Consider the following 26,814-nt stretch of genomic DNA (forward strand, 5'->3'; position numbering starts at 1 on the left):
TGTGGTGAGATCTTTTCATGTAATTTCAATCAATGGCTTTCTTGTTCAAATGTGAAAACATTTTTTTGATGCCCACTTATGTAGGGAAATAGGATCATCATCATAAAATACCAAAACTAGAACTAGAGCAGAAAGATTTAATCATTCATTTTCCCCCCACAAGTTACCGGCGTACGAAGGAGGTTCAATGAACCCACAGCCAGACAGCTTGTGTGACTGCAGAGTAGTCACATGTGGATGAATATACAAAAAGACAATGTAGCCTCCAGTGCTGTTACAGGACAGGGTGTCACCTAACTGTTATTCAGTCTGCACCAGGGCAAACAATAAAAGAAACGGATGTTCAGGGAGAAGCAATACTAACTTTTAGTGTTTGCCGACAACATAATTATGTTAGAGAAGGCAAATGATTTAGAGTATCAGTTACACACGGTAGACACCATCATCTAAAGAGGTTACCAATCAAAGTAAAATAAAGAATGGACTGTAGCCAAATGAAGTTGGGTGATACCGAAGAAAGGAAGACATAAAATGCATCAGACTGGTAACAGCAAGATGAAACAGAAATCTGCTGGTATTTAATATAAAAGTGTGTGTCCAGGTGTTCTGCACACAATCAGTCAAACTGAGAATACTTAGTACTGAAAATCAGTTTAAAGTGTTACGAAGCTATGTCTCTGGGACGTAGCTTTATATGGGAGTGAAATGAAATGAAAGTTTGCTACTATAAGCAGGTTAGAATGCTTGTCGGTAGCAGTAGCTCCGCAGAGATGAAAATACTTGCACAGGATGGACTACCATAGAGATCTGCAAGGAAACAGTCTTCTGATGCAATAGCAGCATGAACAACAATAAATCAGAGTGGCTGAAATCACGGAGTCTGCTGCGTACTCTTTCTGACCAGAGATGGAGTTTACAGCCTGCCACTCTAATGCAACACACTAAAGGTGCGATTCCAAACACTGCGACAGTGACCGACCTCGGCTGCAGAAGACAGATTGCAAAGATGCCGCCTGCTGTTGGTGCATTGCGGAACGCAGTGACAGACAAGCTGTGCAGTTGCCGGGAACAAGTGCGCGAGGCGAGATGTCGGTTAACACCACTGCTGTTTTGGAAGAGGAAGACGATGATGTTTTATTGTTGCATTCCATGAAAAGACGAAAGCTGGTAATGCCTTTATATAAAAGTAGAACTGCAGAAGGTAGTTACACAGCACTGATAAAAATACATTTGTTAGGTGACGAAAATATCTTCGGGAGATACTGCCGTTTAAATAAAAGACAGTTTAATGACCTAATGGCACAGTGCCTAAGAAACACAATAAGTGCAGAAGAAAAATTATATTTGACGCTGAGGCAAGTCCACAAACTGTTATACATTATTAGATTGTGCTGCAGTTCCAAGACACTGTGAGAGAGTTGTAGAGGTTGAAGGGCTGCTGATGTGTGTTGCACTGTGCAGCCATTATTTCATAATCAGAAATGATCATACTAATTTTTATTTTGGCTTCTGCCTTATAAACTGGAGGTAAACTCCTTACAACTGTGCTGATGTGACGAAAAAGTAAGTCAATATGATCATCATTGTGTTCCATAAACATTTTTAGTAAATTTTGCCTGATTTCGTCCCTTTCTTTCCAAATTTGTAATATTGTATCATCATTACTATGAACTTTACTGTGTTTTCTTTTCCGTGCTGGCACACAACGTTCATCGTTTGTTACCACAGATGTTTCAGCACTATTTCCTATTGTAGGTATTTCTGCCGTGTCTTCTTCCTGTGATGCCGAAAGGTACAGTTGACAAGTTTGATCTCCACTATCTTCTAGGCTTTCTTGTATTGTTGTCTGTGATGATGTCAATTTAAAATTTGTTCCTACAGATCTGTGTTGTGCAACACTGTCAAGGAACGATAGCTGTTTGTGTCTTTGTTTTTGAATTTTTTGAGACAGCACAGCCCGTTCCTAATTTGCTTTTCCTCTTGAACCTCTGGTAACCGTCTCTTAAAAATTTCCACTTCTTACGGTCATCACCTGTAAATGGAAATTTTATTAGCTGTATGTTTTTGTTTGTTTCAGATTCTTGTCCACAGGCAAAAGTTACCGGTCTTTATCATTTGCCTATCGTATATCACCATCTTACATATTAAAAGTTGTTAATAGTGTTTTGAAGATATTAAGAATAAGGCTGCTGCCCATGTTGATGCCACCTTCTACTTAATCAGGTTTCAGATGTATTGAAGAAGAATTTTGGCTTAAATGCAATATACCTAATTGTGTAGGCCTTACAGATGGAAAACATGTTCGCATAAGGGCACCAGAGAAAAGTGGATCTCTGTTTTTTAAACACAAAGATTTTTTTTTCATTTGTTCTGCTGGCAATTGTGGACACAAACTGTAAATTCATTAGTGTTGATGTCGGCACTTACGGAAAATAGTCTGATAACGGTATATTTCAGAAATCGGCTATGGGTAAGAAAATAGCCGCAAAGGAGTTTAATATACCTCCACCAAAGTGTTTGCCAGGCACAAATGTGGGTATTTTCGGCCAGTAAAAGCAGTCGCTGGGCGCTATGCGGTTCGGCGGCAGCAACACTACTGGTCCCTGACCGGATGTGCGGTCTGCTGCCGAAGCAGGTATACGGTGGCAGACGACGCTGTCGCCGCGTTCAGCACACCTCACATTGCAAACAATAGCAACCAGAGGTGCCGCCTGCAGCCGGTCGGTGCAGTCTGCTGTTGTGTTCAGAATCGCACCTTAAAGCTCATCTGTTTTAAAAGAACTCAACAAGAAAACATATGACCAAGCGAACTACACTCCACAACCTGCACTATCATCATTTAGGTACTGTGATAATTTGCACATTAAAGATAGCTATATTTGAGGTTTTACAAATGACAAAATGTCATGTGATCACTGCATGTCACTCTAAACACAATGTTATTTATGAATAAGTTGGTGATTTTAGCAGACACGGAAAAAGATCTGAAATGAGTGCTGCACAAGTTTACTGAAATAGCACAGGAATACCAATCAAGCATCTCTGCAACAATGACTAAACTGATTGCATTCAGAGAAAAGCTGGTCAATCTGGAGCAAGGTAGGTAGTTATTAACAAAACAATTCAACATGGTAACTGGACATCATTGGTGGGATATAAATAATGGAATGAAGAAATTAACTATTTACATAAAGTTGAGGCATTGAGTCACTGACAGACACTTGAAAAGACAGAGGTGGAGAGTGGCACAGAGAGGTAAGGGTTGCCAACAACTGGCAGGGAGAAACAGTGGACAGGGTATGAGTGTGGTACTAGGGAGCTCATTCTGGGTGCAAGCAGAGAGAGTTGTGTGAAGCACACAATGACACAGAGGAATGGATCAGGAGGCAAACAGAGGAAGGAGGAGACTGAGGAGAGGTGGGTGTGAGGGCATGATGGTCCCAGGCCATGGGTGGTAGTGGATACATGACAATGCCCAGTGGAGATTGAATCAAAGAGGGTTAGGGACTGATGGATGTGTTGAATAAACAATTCCCACCTACATAACTACGACAAGCCAGTGTTGTTGGGAAGGATCCAGACGGCACAGCTTGTCAAAACCCTTGTAGTTGCACTCACTCTGTTCTTGGCCACAGTGTGCTGCCTCTCCTGTCAACAATCAACCACACTTCCTCAGTCCACCATCTCATTCTCCACCACCTTTCTCCCCTCATCCACTCAACTCAAAAACACCTGACCCCCACAGAGCTGCAGTGCCAGCACCGTGTTGTTGCCCAGGGCGGTGTGTGATGGCTCTGTACAAGGATTCATCTACACCACATTTTCAGTCATTTATTCATATTTGCCTACTGATGACTCAGAACAGAACAGGTCAAGAAGTTCATTTACAAGGGTGTGCTGAAAAGTAATACCTCCAATTTTTTAATGTGAAAACTCTTAAAGATTTGTAAATGAAACAAGCATTAATAATATTCTACATTTTTATTCTCTGTATCTGCAGCCTCTGCCCCTAAAGGGCTCTAAACTGCAGCCATGTAACATGGCAATGTTTAACTTAACTGACAGTGCTTAGGAAACAAAATTAGTGCTGTGGCATCTGCAACAATTGAATGTCGTAGGCCCATCTGATTTTCCTCTGCTTCCAAAACTAAAGAATATCTTCAAGGACGTCACTTTGATAGCGCTGAAGCGGTGCGAGCAGGTGAGGTTGTGGCTCGTCAACAAATTCAACCATTTTACAGTAATGGTAACAAGAAATTGGTGTCTGATTGTGAGAAATATGTTCATTACCAGGGTGATTTAATTGAGAAGTAAGTATATGGAAATGAAGAATAAAGATGTGGAATGTTAATTTTTATTTTACTTAAAAAGCTTTGAGCATTACTTTTCAGCATCCCCTCGTACTTTGTTACATTACCTAAATCACATAATTACAAAGTTACAAATATTTCACATTCTATATGGAGCAATTTAAAGTAGCTTCCAGGGCAACAAATGAGACGGATAACTTAAATTCTACAAAATAATGGCAGGGCCAACACAGCTGCTTGGGAGCGAGTGTTTAACACAAACTAGATAATAGGCCAGATGAGAAGAAACCACAGAAAGGTTTATTAATAGTAGGCTATGCCTTACCTGACACAGAAGAAAAGACATCAGAAGGAAACAAGAGAACTAGATATTTTATCTTAATAAAGCAATAATTATACAAAATAAATGGAAGGAATATATTACAAGACTGGATGTGGCCTCAATTTCAAACAATCTGATGGACATCATGCTTAAACGTGCAAGAAGAAATGTGTGATAATCAAGAAAGATGGCTGGACCAATAATTCTGGTAAAAGGAACAAAGATTAAGATTTAAAGTTCTGTTGACATCAAGGTCATTAGAAACAAGAGTTTTGGGGGCAGAACACATTACGATATAATTTCTGATGATGATTATATGTAAGCATTACATAAATCTTACACACACACACACACACACACACACACACACACACACACACACACACACGAGGGAGGACTCTAACCTCTGCCGGGACCAGCCGCACAGTCCATGACAACAGCGGCTTAGACCGCTCGGCTAATCCCGCGCAGGGAGATTGGTTCACAATGAAGTACATTTCTGTGTGTTTGAGGTCAAATAAGATTCACATTATGGTGAAAGAAAAAACTGGATGTAATATGGCAGTAATCAAACTTCAAGTAAACCACAAGAAAAAGAAATCACTTTAACTAGAAGAAAGATATTCAAGTGACTATAATACATATTAATTTGTGCTTCACACTGCACCTGAAACCTGTAAAAGACAAAAAAAGGAATTAACCATTGAGTGGGTGAGTCATTTTACATAATACAAGCAGGAATGCAGCAAACTTTGTACATGTGTGAAGAATATGCTGTCTTTACATTACCAAGGTAAAGATGTATGAGCTACATCACAGTTTTAATTTAATTAAACAATGTTAAAATTAGCTTGTGTTGTGTGATTTAAATCACTGTTCAGTTAAGAAATAGTAAAAATAAACTTTCACAATATCACTCAAGATGTCGTTGTGGCTGACATATATTAATCTAACCCAATACTTTTCTTAAACACAGCAACACACTTACTATAATATAAAATGACAGGTTTTCTACGTCGAGGCAGTATCAGTTATCACAAATTTATTTGTGATCTGCAGAGTCAATTGTCTTGCATATTTTCAAAAACTGTTGGCACTTCTCACAGGTATGAGAAGTTTTCACATGTCCTTTGCAAACTAAACTATGGCATGAGCCACACATTATGGTAGTAGAGGTGGCATTTGCTCATCCACATGTCACTATCGTCTTGGCAGGAAGTGAAGGAATCTTAGCTCGTTCCACAAGCTGAGGCTTCAGAATGAGAAACTGCAAAGTCTTTCAAGAAAATCGTTTTCTTCCTTTTGGATTTCCCCTTTTGTGCATGAAAAATGATTTGAGCATCGATTCCTGCTATATCTATCACAGCATAAAATATGACCACATTAGGAAATGGGACACGAAGTAGTAGATGAGTTTTGCTATTTGTGCAGCAAAATAAATGATGGTGACCAAAAGAGAGCTATAAAATGTAGACTGGCAATGGCAAGAAAAGTATTTTGGAAAAGGAGAAATTTGTTGTTCTTGAATATAAATATAAGTACTGGTAAGTCCTTTCTGTACATATTTGTATGGGATGTAGCATGGACGTCAACAGAAGCTTTTGCAGTGTGGTGCTGCAGAAGAATATTGAAGATTAGATGGGTGAATTGCGTAGCTAATGATGAGGTACTGAAAAGAATCTGGAAAAAAGAAATTTGTGCCACATCCTGACTAAAAGAAGGGATAAGTTGACAGGACACATTCAGAGACATCAAGGGATAACCAATTCAGTATCTGATGGAACTGTGGAGGGTAAAAATCATACGAGGAGACCAAGAGATTAATACAGTAAGTACATTCAGAAGGACTTAAGTTGTAGAAGTTACTCGCAGAGGATGTGGCTTGCACAAGATAGAGTAACATGGAAAGCTGTATCAAACCTGTTTTAGGGCCAAAGATGATGACAAAAAAATAGGTGATGTAAATAAAAGACAATGACTTACCAACAATGGAAGTATTTCTTCAATTTTTTCCTTAATTTGCTGACACTCCATATCATCAATGATGTCAATCATATCTTGAAGAGTAGCAACAGATGCCCTGAAACATATTTAACTATTTCATTGTCTTCATTGTATTAAAACTTTTACAGCATTAGAATTGTCTACGAATTAGAATTTCAATGTAAACAAGAAATGTAAATTGTGGTCAGTGTGCCATCAGGTAGATTTGATAGACGGTGTGTTGAGAAGCAGAAATGGACAAATTTTCTTATGGTACTTGTTTTCATCGGGGATTTTATGGCAAAGAGATAGTGTGCGCGTGGTGGGAGTGGGAGTGTTTTAAGTCAACAATAATGATCTCTACGATGAAAAATAGCCTTCGCCACTATCATTTTACTTAAACCAACACAAAAATCAACATTAAATATATGCTCTAAAATACATCTTATTGGGAGAACTAACAGAATGACACTATTGGCTTGGTGCACGATTTGATATATTCTCTCTTACTACCACACACTTTCTCACCACTTGCGTTCTTTGCTGCATATGTGCCTGGGGCTACGGACTGTTATATGACCAAGCTATTCGAGTGGATTACACTATTAGGAAATGATTACACTTCTGCTAAACTCTTCATGCCTGTCATTTGCACAGTGAAAGGTTTATTTAAACCCTTTAACCATGGCTTTAAGGTTTATGGAAAAGTCTTTATAAGAACACATTAGTAATAATGAGCTACATATCGCGACAGAGGTAAGTTAAAAAATTAGCCTAAATACGTCAGTAAAATATTTAATACCATGGAAGTGAAATTTTATATGTTACTGGTGCCTTTCGGCTATTTTTAAACGTACCCCCGCCACACGTGAACCCCAGTTATCACTAAACTCATACTCCCTTGTATTAACAGTTACAGATAATTCCGCGTGCCTTGTTACGAATAAAATTAACCTCTAATACACGTTTATCCTACGATCTGACGCAATACCTTCGGCTGATAATCATACCTGCTGGAAAATCTACGCGCGTTGCGCCTGCACTTGACAGCTTCAAACGCAACACAAATCTACCTCAGCGTCGCCAGAAGCCCAGGCACAGTTGACGGTCAGGTCGATTGAGCTGTTGTCAGTAGGCTCACGCACATGCGCGGGGCTGAAATCGCATATGAGCTGAAGTTTCGATCGATTAATAGCCAGGCACGCACGGGAGATTTTTCTGTCGACGCGACTAACAACCGCTGTTGAAGTACATCAGGATGCGCAGACAGCGCCAGGAAAATCGCAAGTACTCTCGGTATAATAACATGTAACGGTATCGCCATGGCATTCATGGAAACAATTGTTTGGTGGCGCTTTTGCTACGAAGAACGAGAAAACGGCGCAGATATCGTTACTGGTTGCATCCAATTCTAACTGCTGAAAGGCCAGTTTTACAGATCGCATGACGAGTTACAAAATCTAAATAAATGATTTCAGTACAATCGAATGAGTAAGAATACTTTTGACGCACTGCCTCAAGCAATAGGGCAGAAAATAACAAGACCCAACGTAGAGGAAGTCTGCACCACCTGAGAAGTGGTAATCACTGACCTTGAGGCAAGCACGTATCATTTCATTCAACAATTTTTATTGCCATGATTACTTTACATTACTGATCGGATACATCAAGAAAATTACTATCAAGTCGAAACTAGCGAACTTGTTTCCCGTGAAAAGTGCAAAACCAAGTTGCGCACTGAAGTTTCTGGGCTGTTGCGGTTGTCTGCAGAGGGGCACATAAAAACGGTTTGTGGCGGTTCCATTTCATTTCATTTAGTACATTTGACGAATATGGCTGAGCGGATGAAGTTGCTGGAGAATAAGTTGCTCTAGTAGTGTTGGTATAACGCATGTCTGCAAGGGGCGGTGGCAATGGAGTATCATGTTACAGTGGATACAATGACTTCAGAAATCAGCTAATATATTACTCCAACAGATTCAATCATTTTTCATACTTATGTAGCAATACAGGTTGCAATTTATTTCAAAACACATTTTAACAAAAGAATAAGAGCGGCAAATACCTTACTATCTAAACCAATAAGTATCATTTAACTTGAAATGAGCGTCTTACTTTTATTACGAGGGAAATCCCAAAAGTAAGGTCTACTATTTTTTTTTATAAATACATAGACATGTTTATTTCTACAATTGTTTACATCAGTTTACAGCTTGAACATTTAGCTATTTTTCGACATAATCACAATTTCTGTCTAAGCAATTTTGTAGATGCTGTGGCAGTTTTTGTTTGCCCATGTCATACCAACTCGCCGCCATGCTGTTCAGAAAGTTATGATCATCTTTCAACTAGTCGTCGGAGCTGAATCGCTCGGACCATAATTAACGCTGTAAGGTACTGTGAGACTCTAAAAAAACTCAAACGGGCAATTCAACCCGAAGAAGACGAATGTTGAGCACGCGCGTACACATTCTCCATGACAACGCTCGCCCGCACATCGCTCGGCAAACCGTTGCTCTCCTGCAAACAGTTTCAGTGGTACAATCACCCACCCACCCACCCAATAGTCCTGACTTGGTGCCCAGTGACTAGCACCTGTTTGGCCGGAAAGCGATTCAGCTCTGACGACGACGAGGTGAAAGAAGAGATTCATAAATTTCTGAACAGCATGCCGTCGAGCTGGTATGACATGGGCATACAAAAACTGCCACAGCGTCTACAAAAATGCATCGACAGAAATTGTGATTATGTCGAAAAACAGCTAAATGTTCAAGCTGTAAACTGATGTAAACCATTGTAGGAATAAACAGGTCTATGTACTTATAAAAAAATGAGACCTTACTTTTCGGATTACCCTCGTAACACATCTTTTACCCTGAACTCCAAAACAGTTACCAAAAACTACTTTAAGCAATACTGAATTTTACGAATTTATCGGTGAAGGACCCCAATTCGCCTTTTGTTAAGCGATATTCCATTCTCCCAACCCCCCTCCCCCCTTCCAATGACCGACTTCTAGAATCGCCCCTGCATGTTCGGATGCTGTGGAAAAACTGGCGGATGCTGATGTCTTGTATTCCTCATTTTGTCTTCTTTAAGTTCTTCCTTCTGTTTCTCTTTCAATACATTTAAGAGACATTCCTCGTATGAAGCAACATTCTTGGCTTCTCTTTAGTAGGATGTCTTACTTTTGTGCTCTGTGCTGCATCGGTGTCGTCGTTTTGTGAAGATAACTTTTGTTGTCTGCCACAACTTCGATGTTGCTAGTGGTCAGTCTGTCTTCCATTGGAGGGAGTAGAAATAACATTGCAGCCAAGTACAGATATTTTCTCCGTTTTATTGCAGCCTCGACAGACAGGCTTTTTTGTGATGCCAGTTCTCCCGCAAAACAGTCCTTCAGATTCCTCCATTTCTTTGGAACTTCTTTACCTGTCATAAATGAAATTAATACTGCGTACACTTTATTGTAAGTACGTAGCCTAATATTCCTATGATTAAACATTAATGCTGTTACTGAATATTATTTCTTCCAGATGTCTTGTAATTGGAAAGAGCTTTCGCTCATTACGCTATGTGTATCTGCTGGGAGCCACTCTAATCAAAGAAATTGTGCAGGATACATGTGAACAGTTGTGGAAATGTATACATCCTCTTCATATGGCAGAAAAAACTCAGGATGACTGGATAATTATTGTCACACAGTTTTTAGACAGAACCGACTTGCCGTATTACAATAGTGCTGTGGACGGATAGCATTCAAGACACAAGGAACCCGCCAACACTAGCTCAGAGTTTTATAATCAAAAGATTTTTTCCGACAATACTTTTGCGTGTAGTGGACGTTGACTGTTGTTCCACAGTGATACCCGTGCGCTCTTACGGCGAGAGTGGGCATTCTGAAGCATTCATGAAATCTAACTTCTGTCGAAGACTTAAAGTTAATTAGTCAAACTTTCCAAATCCTCGAAAATTACCTCACGACGAGGAAGGAAACTTAAGTCTTAATTTTGTAGGAGGCGAAGCAGTTTCACTATCTAGACATTCTGCAGCCTTATTCTAAGAGAATTCTGACAATGAAACAGCGTGTTTTTGACTAACCTACGTCGTGCTCGTAGAATGGTGGAGATACACTTGGGATCTTGGCTAACAAATGGAGAATATTTCATCGGCCTATCGATGTGGACGTCGGTTTTTCAGACATAATCGTAAAAGCATGTTGTATTCTACACAATTTCGTAAGAAGAAATGACGGTGTACGAATCGAGGACATGTCATACGGGTGCCTCCTGGATCACTGTGAGCCTATAGGAATTAGACCTAATGTGGGGTACACAGATTACGGGTTACTTCGCAATCTGCTTTATTCCACAAGGATCAGTCAGTACCTTGGCAATATGACAAAATATAAATTGTGGTCATGACGTTGTCTACATGAATGAATAAAATTTGTGAACTTTGACATATCTTTGTTTTTATTTTCTGGTCCAGGCAATTGAGTCCAGTTCCGAACGACGCTGCAGCACATTTCACCCCATAATTTCTCTTTTAAACTGCGACCACTGCATTATCGTAATTTTCTACTATAGAGAGCTGGCCTCTTTCCTACTTATGCAATTCGTCTTTCTGAATCGACAACACAGCGTTGTCTTTCGCAGCGCAACTCTCGTTATCAGACGTGCTGCTGGCGCACAGAACTTAACTTTGCGATAAACTAATTGAGCGATGGAAAATTACCCGTGCGCGTCTAGACTAAAGACTAAATTATACGATGACACTGGGTTGCGCCGCATGAAACGAGACGCACGGAAATGATTTCTTAACATTTGGCTGTAGAGACACGGCGACACAGTTGTTCAGTTTCGTCGTCTTGTGAGTGCCGCATTCGTGCCTAAAATGAAAGTTTTGGCAGCTGCACTATTTGTGGGGGAGTTAATGCCCGTTTGGGTGAAATCGCAGCACAAGACTTGAAATAAGAAACTCGTTTGTCTCCGTGGCTGAATAAAGAAGAGGCGTCATCTCGGTTGTTCGGCGATCTTCCCGAAAGAAACTGTAATGGAAGCCCCGAAGTTGTCTTAGTTATCTTAGTATGCTACCAGAACAGTCCACGTTTCTTCTAAAGGAAGAAAAATATTGTAGTGCATGAAGCAATGTCGCCAGAACTTAAATTACGTATCACATTGCTTTCTATATAGGGCCCAGAACTCTCGTTCTGCTACGAGGTTCAGTTTCAGTTTGTGATGGCGCATTTACATTAACACCATATTTCATTAAGCTTTCTTCAACACATGGTCCACTGAGCTTCAGAGAAAAAAATAGAGCTCGCTGTGTTGGCGAAAAATTCATTTGGAATTCTGGTTTCTAAATTTCGCTTGTACGAAAAGCCAATACCACTACGACTAGAAATATTTTACTTAACTGTCAGTGCTACATGTGCAAGTTCATCACAGAAAAACAACTACCTAACAGTATGCAAAACTACAGCTAATAATATACAAGGAGCACGTGGTAATGTTCACCAGCCACGTACAAAGCGAAGCATAAATGCAATGACTATTCGAAGCAGTCCGCATTTAGGAGAGAATGGTTTGCTAACTACTTTCTTGATGATTCTGTACCGCATCAACATTTCGAAATTCACTCATTTTCTGAATGACGAGGACTACTGTGACTTTAATTAATAAATACACAGATAAATATTGAATGAAAAATTCAACTTTCCAGATTTGTACAGCTTTTTCTCCTGTAAACGATTTTCGCTAAAAAAGATTCGGCCAACTCGAACCAAGAGATTTTAGTTTTGTAAAAGCCAACTATTCCACAACCAAATGTCTTGCACGCCTGTATTTTCATAAGTCATTTGTATATTTACTCCTAATTGAATGAATTTTGCTCTACAGCTCCGACACTTTCAACCTGTTCATGTTCAAATCGCGTATGACAGTTTCATGCAAAGCAGCGCCTGCTTGTTGCTGTACACCATTTTAAATCCACGAACACTTATTGATATCCAATAAGCAAACTATTCCCTCCGTTCCTCACTTCAAACTTCAGTTTGTTTACACTTTAAGCTCCAGTCTCGTGCTACTACTATTGCCAAAGTTGAAATAAGGCAAAAGTGTTTAGCATTACCAATGAGTTGAGCTAACATACGCCGCGCATGCGCAATTGCGTGCAACCCTGTATAATCGTGTAAACTAGGCTTAAAACTATCACAACCGAGTGAAACTATCTCCACGCCGGCGAAGTGAGGCAACTGTCCCCACATTGAAGGCCCCAACCGCCGCCATTTGCAGGGACGAATGTAGATTGAAGGATGCTAGTGACAACAGTAGCATTGTAAAACAAAATAAAAGCATGTTGGCCTCACAATTCTCGCTGAGTACCCAAATTTGAATGAGAGTTATTCTTAAAAACTGCACATTTTTGGTAAACATTAAACGGGCCCTCCACGCCGACACTGAATAGTGACCATTAGAAAAGATCTCACCTCTTCCTTGATTAGTATCTAAAAAGAATCATGCCAAAAATGCAGAACTTTTTTCGCCTGGTTTATAAACCATTTGTAACTTTCAGAGAAGAGTCGCAAGTGGGGAATTTTGAGTAGAAGCTACACATTTTCTTGTTCCCTTGTTAAAATTTGCTTCTTTTGCTAAAGCTCAAAGGACTTTACACAGTCTCGCCTCAAATGTTGTGCAGCCGCAACTGCGAGAGAATTCTGAGACGGTTTTTAATACTGAGGAAAAGTACGGTCAACATCTTATGAAAAAGCACATCCTCTGTGCAAAACAAACATATTCTATTTTGTTCCAAGACCTAGAGCACTTTTCGTTTCACCAGCTACAGGTGGCCCTTAAAAATTACATTCTTTCATCGGAAAAGTCTGTAGTTAGTGGATTAACACGGTATATAATGAAGTTTTGCATAATAACCATACGGCAAAATACTCTCTCTGTATGCTATCATTTGTTAAAATCTCATTTCGATATCTCAAGTAGTTTATGAAATATGAAGGATGTTGTGGATATTTCACTCTGGCTTTATCATTGGCGCGGTGCGACCGCAGAAGAGTGCGTTACGTCAGAATACGCGAAATTCGAAAAAGTTTGCAAGAGAAAACAGTCTCTCACTTCCCTGTAAATATCCCAATAAACTGGGACATCAGCGAAATGATGGGCGCATCATAATGGACTTGACACAAAGCAACAAGTGCAGCAAAAACGAATTTTTTTACAGAATCATTTCTGTAATATCGTTTGAGAATGGTTATAAACTCGTCACTATAACCTGGGCGACCTATACTAAGGGAGATTCCATCGCACAGGATTGTGTATACAACATTTTGTTAAGATATTTGACATGTAGTACTTGCAAACACTACCAGATAAAATATGTCAAGTGTCTAAGTGCCGTTAAGTCTTCAGGCTCTCTCCTTCATACTTCTATATTTTCTTCTTAATCTAAATACATATTTCTACTTAATTATTCAGTGAGCTCCAATTCGTATTTTAATTTGGATAAGAGTACATGTATCTCCTCTCCTCTCCTCCCCCCTGAATTTTTTGTAACCCAATTACAGCACACGTCTATGATATGCACTAAAATACTAAGTAGACAATTTTGTCTGCAATGCATTACACATTTTATGAATGTACCTCGCAGTTCTAGCACTTTTTTTCCCAGCAAAAAGTGTTTTAGATATATGGCACTGATGGAGATCAGGCTACACTGTAGATCAATTTGACCACAACTCATATTTAACATTGATTACCTTCGAAACTAACTTAGATCTCAGACTACATTACTGCTCTGTCAGTACCCACAACCAAGATTTCAGTTTAGGAGGGGCATACCAAACTCAAGCCATTAATCTCTGTAATCAAGTTTACACAACTGCTCCAATTTTGTTCACATTCAAAAGAAAATAACTAAGAAAGATTACTATTTTGTTCTTTGCTATTATTTACACACAAAGAAGCAGGAGCTGGAAAGGTACAAGAAAACTGATGATTAAACAGTTTATTTTTAACAAATTGACATCTTATGGGTTACCTAGATCACTGATTACGAAACAAAATAGATTTTGTCAGTGTTTGCCTGATTATTTTCCTGTGCAAATTGGCATTTCATGTATTTGCAATGTGGTGAAAATTAATTTTAATATACTGCTTTACTGAAGGTTTTACAACAATATGAACTTTATTATCAGAGAAACCATTTTCAAGTAAATACTCTTTCAAGTATGGGAATAAATCTCACTGTATCACTATTGGCACAGCATTTAACATTATGTCACTGACCACACTACCTTTTGGAAGTACATTACCAGATGACAGAACTTGCAACCTTATTAGTTTCGCTGCCTCTCTGCACACAGTACCAACATCTGTTGGTACCATTGTGTTGTCTTTTTAACAAATCCGAGTATTGCACAGGTTCTACACAAAACTATGTATGCAAGTGCCCCAATTTAATTATTTCACCAAATGTTTGACATCAAATCCAGCAATGTAAATAACCACATTGCTAGTATATTCACCCATATGATATGTTTTCCCAATCGAAGACAGGAGATGTGTGTTATCTTGAACCTGACAATAAGTACTTGCTTTGTGTTTAACCTCATATGAAAGGAGAAAATTCCTGTGGATTGCTCTGAACTGGAAGAGAGAGGGATTGTTATTCCAACCTAATCTATACCTAACGAAAGGAAAATACATTTCCAGGTGATACAGGCTTAACTTGTACATACGTACACAACATTTACAAACCATTTAGTATTAACAGAATCACTACCCTTCTACCATAAAACACCAGTAATCAGTAATAAAAATTTATAGACAATGACAACCTACCAGAAAAAAGATCCAGTACAGTAGCTACAGCATGTAAGATATGCCATCGATATGACTTGAACAAATTATTTATTGAGGCTATAATCTATAACCAAAATTTCCAATACATTGCCTATTTGAGGTTTCGAATAAACCTTCAGTTTCAGTCCAAAGATTCTGAACTATATCCTGATTACGATACTTTCATCCTCGGGATGCCACGAACTGACTTTCTTGGACTAACCACATTAGTTTCTCATACTCCACATTTCGTGTGTGAGAATGTCTGTCAATTTGTCTGAAGAAAACAAACTAATTTTAATTTTATTGGTTGTCTTCTGAAGTCTGCTCATTAAGTAGATAACATCAGTTATAATGTGACCATGCACATAGTGGCGTATGATTTGAAAAGATCTACCGTATCCAGCTGATTTGGGCCACCTGCGGAATCCACTGATATTGGAGCCACTGTGACCGAAACCCGTGAAATGTGTGTTCCAGTAAGGCTGTGTTGTCTGACCACTTATAGCGCTAGGTGACACTTGTGCTATCTTTGTGTTGCTCACATGTTTCTGAGATAAATAATGCAACAGTATACTAGATACGTATTTTTTTAAGGCTTAGAACTAAACGTTTCGAGAATTTATTGTCATTGTCAAGTGCAAATACTTAGGCAAGTATTTTGTGTGCTGTTTGTATGTGTGTTGTGCCTGTCTTGCATCATAACGCGTCATTTTTCTGAGGTTAAGGCACAGTACTGTCGCTCCTGAAACCTAAAATTACAGATAAAGGGACATAAAGTGAAAGATTAGGGCCCATGTACTATCATGGCTCATTTCTTGTTACTACTTTATTGGCATAAATACCTCTTAAACAGGTAGGCCTTTGGCAATCACCATTTCAGTTAATTACAACACAGAACGAGCAAGATATCAGATCTCAAAAACAGGGCAATGAAACAGGTAGGCCTTGATTAATAGTTGCAGCTAACCAAGATTATGAAATAGCTTCTAATTTAATTAAAAGGAACAGGCAGGGCTTCAACAATACCAGTTTCAGTTAAGTAAAATTACCAAATAGCAAACAGCTCAGCCTTTAATAACAGCTACAGTTAAGTACTTGAGTTTGAATTGCCTTCTAAAAGGGGTTGTGCCAGCAGGATAACAAACAAGGAGCACAAGGTACACCAAACAGGAGGGTCAAGAAAGGTTATAACAAGAGGACTGGCCTTCCAGGGCCTTTTTTGTTGGGTACAGACCAGCAAATGAAATACTAACACAGCAAGGTTAATTACGTGAAAGCAAAAATTACTAGACAAAATGTGTACCTGCATCACTGCAAGATACCGCCTCTACAACCATGTCAAAATGCTGGAAAGAATACCAGGCTTCCAAAACCAATCACATAGCCTCAGCAACTGCAAATTTTGAGACCGCAGCACCACATAAGCCAATATAACTAACAAAGCCATGATGTCTGCAATGGGCGAAGATATCTCTAAAACAGCAACAGGCCGTATTACAGGACAAAGGTACTTCTCTGAAATTCGAACATGTTTGGCTGGGAGGTCGGCAAAAACCCAACCATCTACATACCACGCGACAACAGGTAGTGTGGGAGTGGGGTGATGGTCCAGCCACAGCATGGAAGTAACATGTTATCGCTCTGTTCAGGAAACACCTTGGGCTCACACAGTTTAAGATGACCTGTTTAGAAACAACCAAGGGCAGTATTGATTCAGAAAAGCAAACAACAGCCACAACTGAAGGAACCAACTGGTGGTGAAGTAGATCAGCTAAGAAACCACAATGATTGCAGCACACCTATCGGTATCAATTTGAAAATAACAGTTCAGATCTCAAAATCAAGAACTTAACTGAAGTTCACGAATTGAAGCTGAAGCTTGCTGGTTGCAAATGGGGCCCAGAATTCAGCACAGCGAAACCGGCTTCAACTCTCTAATTGGTGTGTCACGTCCCAGAGCTGGCTGGCCAGGCTACGCACCAAGACAGCACTAAACCAGCCATGGATTCAAATCGGCCCACAGACGTGCCCAGCTCACTAACTCAGTGTGTGTGTGTGTGTGTGTGTGTGTGTGTGTGATACTAGAGTAAATACTTGATCACAATAATGAGAAATTCTTGAAATGCATCGAGCTCAGCATGAAAAAATACAGAAGTTGTGGCAGTGTTTCATTATTTAAAGAATGAATGGCAGTTGCAGACTTTGCAAAAACATTGATTGTGATCAATGAAAATGAGTCCAACGTAACTGATTCACACCTGTGGTCAGCACTTCTTGAAGAAGCAGTGATACGAAACATTAACTTAATATGTTAATAATCATTCATAACATAAATTTCCTCATCTACATCCAATTTCCTTTCAAGTATTTTGATTTTATGCATATGATAATAAATTCAATAAAATTATCTCCTTTATTTTGGAAACACAAATTTTGTTGCTCATTGACAATGCATTGCAGATAATCAGTGCCAATGTTAATAAATTACAATGTAGTAAATACCCATACATAATGAAGCTGGAAGTTATCTGATCTGAAGAAAAATGATCCTTGGTTTAGTTTGGTAGGTAGTAGCTTCCATATGTCCACTGGTTATGAATCTGGTATGCAGCTTAATTTCAATAATATATATGTAACAGCATAGCATGATTATTTCTACCTACGCCACCTCCCCTCTAAAGAGACCCAACTTAGTGCATGCATGCCATTTATAGCAATGAGAATTGTATGCAATACCCAGTTACCAGCTCTTGTTACGGATCCATGTAGGAAGATAGAGAATTTATTTGTTTTGGATGTGGTGTTAACAGAGGATAGTGAGATCCTTTTGCTTTTGATACACCAGACTTTAAATATGCAACACTTTTCCACATAAAAATCCATCAAGGGCATAAAAATATGCGAATAGGTATGAAATTTTCACAAGGTTGAGATATAGTTCCTTTACATGGCTAGCAGGAAACTAATACTTATTTTCTTCAACAAGAATGCTTTGAGACTGAACGCAAAAAGTTATGTGCATGCACACACTGATCTCTTTGGAGCCAGTGTCTAAAGGCTTTGGAGCAAGCAAAATTATTCTGATCTACCAGAGCTACATATATACTCCATTAACCACCATGAGGTGCATGCCAGACAGCACATACCACTGTACCAGTTATTCGGGTTCCTTCCTGTTCCATTCACGCATAAAGTGCAGGAAGAACTATCATGATCTTATCCTCACAATCCCTAAGTGAGCGGATAAGTACGGGATTGTAGTATATTTCTAGATTCATCATTTAAAGCTGGTTCTTGGAACTTTGTTAACAGGCTATTTCAGGATAGTTTACACCCATCTTCAATATTCTGCAAGTTCAGTTTCTTCAATATCTCTGTGACACTCACCCACAGATAAAACAAACCTGTGGCTATTCGTGCTGCCCTTCTCTGTCTATGTTCAATATCCTGTTACTCCTGTTTTGTACGGGTCCCAAATACTTCAGCAATATTCTAGAACTGGTTGCACAAGTTTTTTTTGTAAGCTATCTCCTTTATAGACTGATCGCACTTCCCCAGTATTCTTCCAATAAACTGAAGACCACCACCAGCATTACTGATGATTGAGTCGGTGTGAGAATTTCAATTCATATCAGTACAAAGTGTTACACACAGATATTTGCATCAGTTGGTCGATTCCAACAGTGATGCAATGATATTAGTCATATGATACTACATTTTTTTGTTTTGTGCAGGGCACAATTTTACATTTTTGAGCATTTGAAGTAATTTGCCAATCTTTGCACCACTTTCGAATCTTAATATATGACTGAATATTTATGCAGCTTCTATCAACTGTATCATCTGTCTAAAGTCTGAGGTTGCTATTAATATTGTCTGCAAGGTCATTATTATGCAACATCAACAACTAGGGTACCAACACACTTCCTTAGGACACGCCTGAAGTTTCTTCTACATCTGACGACACTACTCAAGGTAAAATGCTGTGTCCTCCCTACTAAGAAGGCCTCAATCCAGTCAGAAATTTCACTTTATACCCCTTATGCCTGTACTTTTGACAATAAGTATGTCATACTGAGTCAAATGCTTTTCAGAAACCAAGAAATACTATATCTATCGGACTGCCTTGATCCAAAGCTTTCAGTATGTCACATGACTCATGTTTTCAGAATCCATGGTGGTTAGAATGGAAGTCATTCTATTAAAAATACCTTTTATATTAGAGCTCATAATACGTTCCAACGTTTTACAACAAATCAAGGTCAAGGATATTAGATAATAGTTTTGTGGATCACTTCTACTACCCTTCTTGTAGATCGATGTGACTTCTGCTTTTTCGAAGAATTGGGAACGCTTTTTTTGTTCAAGGGATCTACGATAGATTATAGTTGGAAGAGGGACTAACCAGCCGCAAATATAGTATAGAGCCTGACAGTGTTCCATTGGGCCCTAGAGCTTTGTTCAATTTTAATGATTTTGGCTGTTTCTTAACGCTATTGACACTAACACTTATTTCACTCATCACCTCGGTGGTATAAGAATTAAATTTGGGAAATTCTCCTGGGTTTTCCTTTGCAAAGGGACGTTTGAAAACAGAGTTAAGCATTTCAATTTTTGCTTTGTTACCCTCAGAGTTCCCATGTCATTCACTAGGGACTTAACATGAACTTTGGTGTCACTAACAGCTTATAAATTTGATCAGAATTTATTTGGGTTTTGTGAAATATCATTTGACAGTATTCTGCTACAGTAGTCATTGAAAGCATCAGGCATGGTTCTATTGACAAATAAATGCGTTTCATTCCGCATCTCTACCCAAAGCCCTACACTGTTTTACACCAATTCTGCAACAATCTGTTTGTTGCCACACCCGCGTTGTGTTCACTCATACCAGTTTCAGTGCGGACATCCTCAAAAGAGGTCAGGTCTATCTGTTCCCATTAGATCTAATGAAAGGAATTGATCCTATGGCATTTATTGGCTGGGATATCCCTTTTAGGGTTCGGCCGCCATATTACAAGTCCTTTAGTCAACGCCAGTTCAGATACTTGCGTGTCAATGATGATCAACACACAACAACCAGTCCCATGCCGGGAATCGAACCCGGGCCCCTTTGTGGTGAGCAGTAATGCTACTGCTGCACTAAGGAGGCGGACATTAGATCCAATATATTTCCATCACAAATAGGTTTCCAAACTATCAGTTCTGGGTGGTTTTCAGAGAAGTCATTTAGTAAAGTTTTGCAGGATGTCTTATTACGCCCATCACTAATAAAACTGGAATTTCCCCAGTTAATTGTTGGATGATTAAAGTCTCCACTGACTATTACAGTATAGTTTGGGAACTTTCATTCAAGTGAACTTAGAAAGTCTCTAAAGTTTTCAGTTACATCAGGAGATGAGTCTGTTGGGCGATAGAAGAATCCAGTTAATTCCAGCCGACCCTTGATACTCTGTCTTGCCCTATCAATCTCACACGCATCTTCAATTTCTGTCTCAGTGGATTTGAATTTCTTGTTTACAGCGACAAATACACCACCACTATTTTCTATTTGCCTGTTCTTTTGATATACTCTTAAATGTCCCCCAAAAATCTCACTGGTTGTTGAAACTAGTTGCAGTCGTCCTTTGGCTGCGACTAACAGCCTTCACCCAGTCACAAACCACAGGAACTCTGACAATACCTGCATCAAATGCATTCATGTGGTTCCAATGGTTGCAACTGTATCTCAAATGAACCTAGAAGCTTTTTCCACTTCTGGCTGCAAGTGGAATATGTTTGTGTATTCTTATCTATAAAATTTGAGTACTTTGCCTCATTTTGATCACTCAGATATACACACTAAACAAATTATCAAGTATAGTAAAATAGCTGCTATAAAAGGGGGAAGAAGTATGGTGCTAGTTACATTTCAGTTGTGCTGAAGAACTTTCAGCCTGACATAGAAAGCATGTGACTTTTTATATATGACCCTGTTGTAGAGGTAGACTAAATATTAAAACACTAGTCAACTATTTTATTATGGTATTGGAGCTTTTCTCGCAAAATTACTACAAGAAGGCCATACCATACACCACTGGTACATTGGGGGTTACTTTAAATACACTTATATGAATATTTTGAATGTAATTATTATTTAATGCCCATGAAGTAATCCTATATAACTGCAGTGGCAGCTGTCGTATAAGAGAACAAGAGCATGTGAACACCCTAACTTTTGACACCTTTCGGATTTATTGGTAATTTTTCTTTGAATACTGTTAAACATAATGTAGATGCAGTAATCTGAAATACACAGAACTAACTAAGTCTACAATGTTACACTACATTGCTACCCCTCTGTGAAACTTGGCATCTGGGTTGCAAGCACACCTCTACTGCATTGGCTCCTTGCTTAGCTTGCATTTATCACGAATCTCTTGCCCAACGTAAAGTCCCGAGTGACTGGAAAAAAGAGCCGGTGACGCCTGTATATAAGAAGGGTAGTAGGACGGATCCTCAAAATTATAGACCAATATCCTTAACATTGGTTTGTTGCAGGATTCTCGAACATATTCTCAGTTCGAATATAATGAATTTTCTTGAGACAGAGAAGTTGCTGTCCATGCATCAGCACGGCTTTAGAAAGCATTGCTCCTGCGAAACGCAACTTGTCCTCTTCTCACATGATATCTTGTGAACCATAGATGAAGGGTATCAGACGGATGCCATATTCCTTGACTTCCGGAAAGCGTTTGACTCTGTGCCCCACTGCAGACTCCTAACTAAGGTACGAGCATATGGGAATGGTTCCCAAATATGTGAGCGACTCTAAGACTTCTTAAGTAATAGATCCCAGTACGTTGTCCTCAACGGTGAGTGTTCATCGGAGGTGGGGGTATCATCTAGAGTGCCCCAGGGAAGTGTGGTAGATCTTCTGCTGTTTTCTATCTACATAAACGATATTTCGGGTAGAGTGGATAGCAATGTGCGGCTGTTTGCTGATGATGCTGTGGTGTAGGGGAAGGTGTTATCATTGAGTGGCTGTAGGAGGATACAAGATGACTTGGACAGGATTTGTGATTAGTGCAAAGAATGGCAGCTAACTCTAAATATAGATAAATGTAAATTAATGCATATGAATAGGAAAAAGAATCCCGTAATGTTTGAATACTCCATTAGTAGTGTAGCGCTTGGCACAGTCATGTCGATTAAATATTTGGGTGTAACATTGCAGAGTGATATGAAGTGGGACAAGCATGTAATGGCAGTTGTGGGGTAGGCGGATAGTTGTCTTCGGTTCATTGGTAGAATTTTGGGAAGATGTGGTTCATCTGTAAAGGAAACCACTAATAAAACACTAATATGACCTATTCTTGAGTACTGCTCGAGCATTTGGGATCCCCATCAGGTCGGATTGAGGGAGGACATAGAAGCAATTCAGAGGCAGGCTGCTGGATTTGTTACTGGTAGGTTTGATCATCACGCAAGTGTTATGGAAATGCTTCAGGAACTCTGGTGGGAGTCTCTGGAGGAAAGGAGGCGTTCTTTTCGTGAATCGCTACTGAGGAAATTTAGAGAACCAGAACCAGCATTTGAGGCTGACTGCAGTACAATTTTTACTGCCGCCAACTTATATTTTGCTGAAATACCACAAAGATAAGATAAGAGAGATTAAGGTTCATACAGAGGCATATAGGCAGTCATTTTTCCTTTGTTCTGTTTGGGAGTGGAACAGGGAGAGAAGATGCCAGTTGTGGTACGAGGTATCCTCCGCCACACACCGTATGGTGGATTGCAGAGTATGTACATAGTATATTATATCTCATTCTAAGTTTTTGATTGTCTTATACAGTAATCAATTTGAGGTGCTGAGAACCAAGAAGTACGTCACTGTTGATTGTAACTTATTCATGCTTCTCATATCTGTTTATCTTATGGTGGATAAGGTTTACCTGTGCTAAAGGCCCACATTGTATATATGAAACATTCACAAAAAGCTGACTCTCAGGTTTCTTGGATATTCACTTAAATATGCTTTTGGCCCTTATGGTTCTTAGCACCTCATTTCTATTCCAGTCAAGTGATCATGTTCATAGACAGTACTACTTGAATTTAATCATTTCCACAAATGGCAATTTGTGTTTGGAATTGATTGTTTACTTAGCAGGAATCTGTTTTCATGTGTAGTATCAACTTGAATTCCATTGAATCTGTTTTTATGTGCTAACAGCAAAGAAATTACAAGGAAAAGTTAGTCGCAAAGGAAGTAGGGCCTTCTAATATATATATATATATATATCACGAAAACTCCCATTCACACAAAAAATGTGAAACTGGGATGTGATACATCAACTAGTATGTATTTTGGTGTGCAGAATCCGAATACACCTTTTAAAATGGTCTAGCATGTACCATTTTAGAGTTTTTTAAATGTTTTTTATTTTTCATATTCAAAATTTCACTTTTTGCTGCTGTTCTGTTTTGATGTTTAATTGTTTTTGATTTGCAGAGGAGAGCTACAAGATATGCAGATTGTCAGTAAATGGTTGTTGTGGTAATCTAGTGGTGTGAAAGAGATCCTCAGTGAGTGTTACCTGTGAAAGATAGTGTAAGTTTCAAAGTTTCAAACACACACAGTTTGCATTAAGAAAAATGGCAACTAATAAATCTTGTTGCTGCCTAAACCACCCCGACAACTTTTGTTATGTGTGTGAGAAATTCACTCCAAAAGCCCAAAGAAAACCAATCACTGATTTGGTTAAGAAGGCATATAAATTTTATGTTGATTGTCCTGTTGATGATCAAGATAAAAAGTTTGCACCTCACATTGCCTGCATAACTTGTACTACAACTTTAATCGAGTGGTTGGAAGGAAAACGCCGAGCCATGCCATTCACTGTCCCGATGGTGTGGTGTGAGCCAAATGACCATTATTCAGACTGTTACTTCAGTCTTACAAACATTTCAGGATATTCAAGGAAAACGAGACATAAAATAAAGTATCCAAATGTATCTTCAGTGCATCTGCCTGTGCCCCATGATGAGGGTTTGCCTGTTCCTGTCTGTAACTTGAAAGCCACAGAACCAGACACCATGTGAAGTGAATCAGAAAGTATTGAACATATAGAAGAGTACTGCCCTCAATATCATGAGACTTCACCTCAGATCTTCAATCGAAAGGAACTGAACGATTTGGTTCACGATCTAAGACTTTCGAAAGAGCAAGCTGAACTCTTGGGGTCGAGACAGCAACAATGGAACCTGCTAGCTCCAGGAAAAAAATTTCCTCTTTCAGATCAAGAGGTGCTTTCTTCGCTCAATATTTTGATATGTAGAAATCAATGTGTGTACGTAGAGATGTCAACGGTGTGATGATGCAGCTAGATGTACAACATAATCCACAGGAGTGGCGACTATTTATTAACTCTAGTAAAATCAGCTTGAAAGCAGTACTACTGCATAATGGCAATGCATTTCCATCGGTACCTTTGGCTTATGCAGTAGACAAGAAACAAACTTACAAAACCATGGCTTTGCTGCTAGAGGCAATCAAATATAAGGATCATGAATGGCAGCTTTACTGTGATTTAAAAGTTGTTGTACTCATTACACGTTTACAGGCTGGATTCACGAAATACTGCTGCTTTTTGTGCCTTTGGGACAGCCATGACACCAAGAACCACTATACAGGCAACGATTGGCCTATAAGGAAGTCATATGTTCCTGGAAACGTAAATGTTAACAACACCCCATTAGTTGGGCCCGATAAAATTATTTTGCCTCCCCTTCATATAAAGTTGGGTCTTATCAAGAACTTTGTAAAAGCTCTGGATAAAGGTGGTGAGATTTTCAATCACTTAAAAGAAAAGCTTCCCAAATTAAGTGAGGCAAAGCTGAAAGAGTATATTTGTTGGAACACAAATAAGAAAATTGCTGAAAGATCCAACCTTAGATACCAAACTCACAGGCATCCAATTAGCTGCTTGGTCTTCTTTTAAAACAATTGTGAAGGGCTTTTTGGGTACCAGAAAAGGCAAAAACTATGTTACCATTGTGAATGACCTGTTGGACAACTATAAGAACACGGGATGTAGAGTGTCACTTAAAATTCACTTTTTACATTCTCACCTTGATTTCTTCTCGGAAAATTTGGGAGCCGTAAGCTACGAGCATGATGAATGCTTTCACCAAGAGATTCTTACCATGGAACACTGTTACGAAGGCCATTGGAACCCTTCGACGATGGGTGACTACTGCTGGGGTCTTGTCAGGGAGGGCGATGAATGGCAAACAAAAGAAGAGCTCAGTCGTCACATTTTTCAAAAACCAAAGACAATTAAAGGTGAAAATATCTTCTGGACTAATTTGGACGTTTTAACGGCATCATGCCCACCTATAAATACAAAATAGTATTGATTTAAAATGTTCTGAATTTGAATTTTTGTTTGACTTAATTGTGTCAGTTTTCACTATTACCATTTGTTATTCTGCTGTGTATCTAGGAAATGTGACATCATAGGGAGAAACTGATTTTACCAGTGTATTCAGCACCCCAAAATTAGGTAAATCCACCCATTTACAACGCAGATCCAGAAAAAAAGTTCAAATTTTTGAACTAGTGGTGGTATTATTATTATTATTATTATTATTATTGCTAGCAGTAGCTGTAATTGTATAAATATGTTAGTAAGCATAACTTTTCTGTGTCAGATGCTATTAATTTCACACACACTTTTTATCCGAATCAAAAAATGTGTGAGCACCCAGAATGAATACTCATGGGCCGTCACTAACTGTTTGTCTAAATCAAATAAACAACTTTCAAATTTTGCAAACACTTTTTTTTGTTAGTATTTAATTTATGACACGACATTCTCACAGCTGCTTATCTGGTAAAAGTAGTTCACTCACCCCTTCATCCCAGCGAAGTTAAAACTCTTAAGATTTATTCAGTCAAAAAGCAAAATGTCTGTAGTGTGGGTCATTTTACTTAGTCACTTATTCAATATTTCTTTGATAGTTCCGGTTGTTTTCTTTGAACAAGAATACTGTTGATGTGCAGTAGCTTCCACAAAGACTAATACAAAGAAGAAAATTTTAACATAAGAATGTTTAGCATGTAAGCAACTGTTTTTCAAGAACAAGCTATTTAATCAGTGACAGTCATCACCATAATAACGTTGTTGCCATCGCCGCCGTCGTCTTCTCCTTCAGTCCAGAGACTGTTTCGATGCAACTTTCCAAACTACTCTATACCTTGAAAGCCCCCTAATCTCCAAACAACTACTGCAACCTACATCATTTCGAACCTGCTTACTGTATTCATCTCTCTAATATCGTAAGAGATACAAAAAAATAACTA

General features: G+C 38.9%; 1 protein-coding gene across 3 annotated transcripts in view; it reads right to left on the reverse strand.

Annotated features, from left to right (window-relative positions):
- LOC126335071 (uncharacterized) overlaps nucleotides 1-26,814 on the reverse strand; it is a 151,634-nt gene that overhangs the window by 11,069 nt on the left and 113,751 nt on the right. For 2 of the 3 annotated variants that reach the window (XM_049997955.1, XM_049997956.1), the window contains one exon: nucleotides 6,616-6,712. In XM_049997955.1, coding sequence (XP_049853912.1) covers nucleotides 6,616-6,712 — 97 coding nt within the window. Of the gene's footprint in view, nucleotides 1-6,615; nucleotides 6,713-7,625; nucleotides 7,969-26,814 lie in introns of those variants that run through there. The other variant, XR_007564811.1, reaches the window with a different exon arrangement.

This window comes from Schistocerca gregaria, chromosome 2 (assembly GCF_023897955.1).
Source record: "Schistocerca gregaria isolate iqSchGreg1 chromosome 2, iqSchGreg1.2, whole genome shotgun sequence".
In the NCBI taxonomy this organism is placed as follows: domain Eukaryota; kingdom Metazoa; phylum Arthropoda; class Insecta; order Orthoptera; family Acrididae; genus Schistocerca; species Schistocerca gregaria.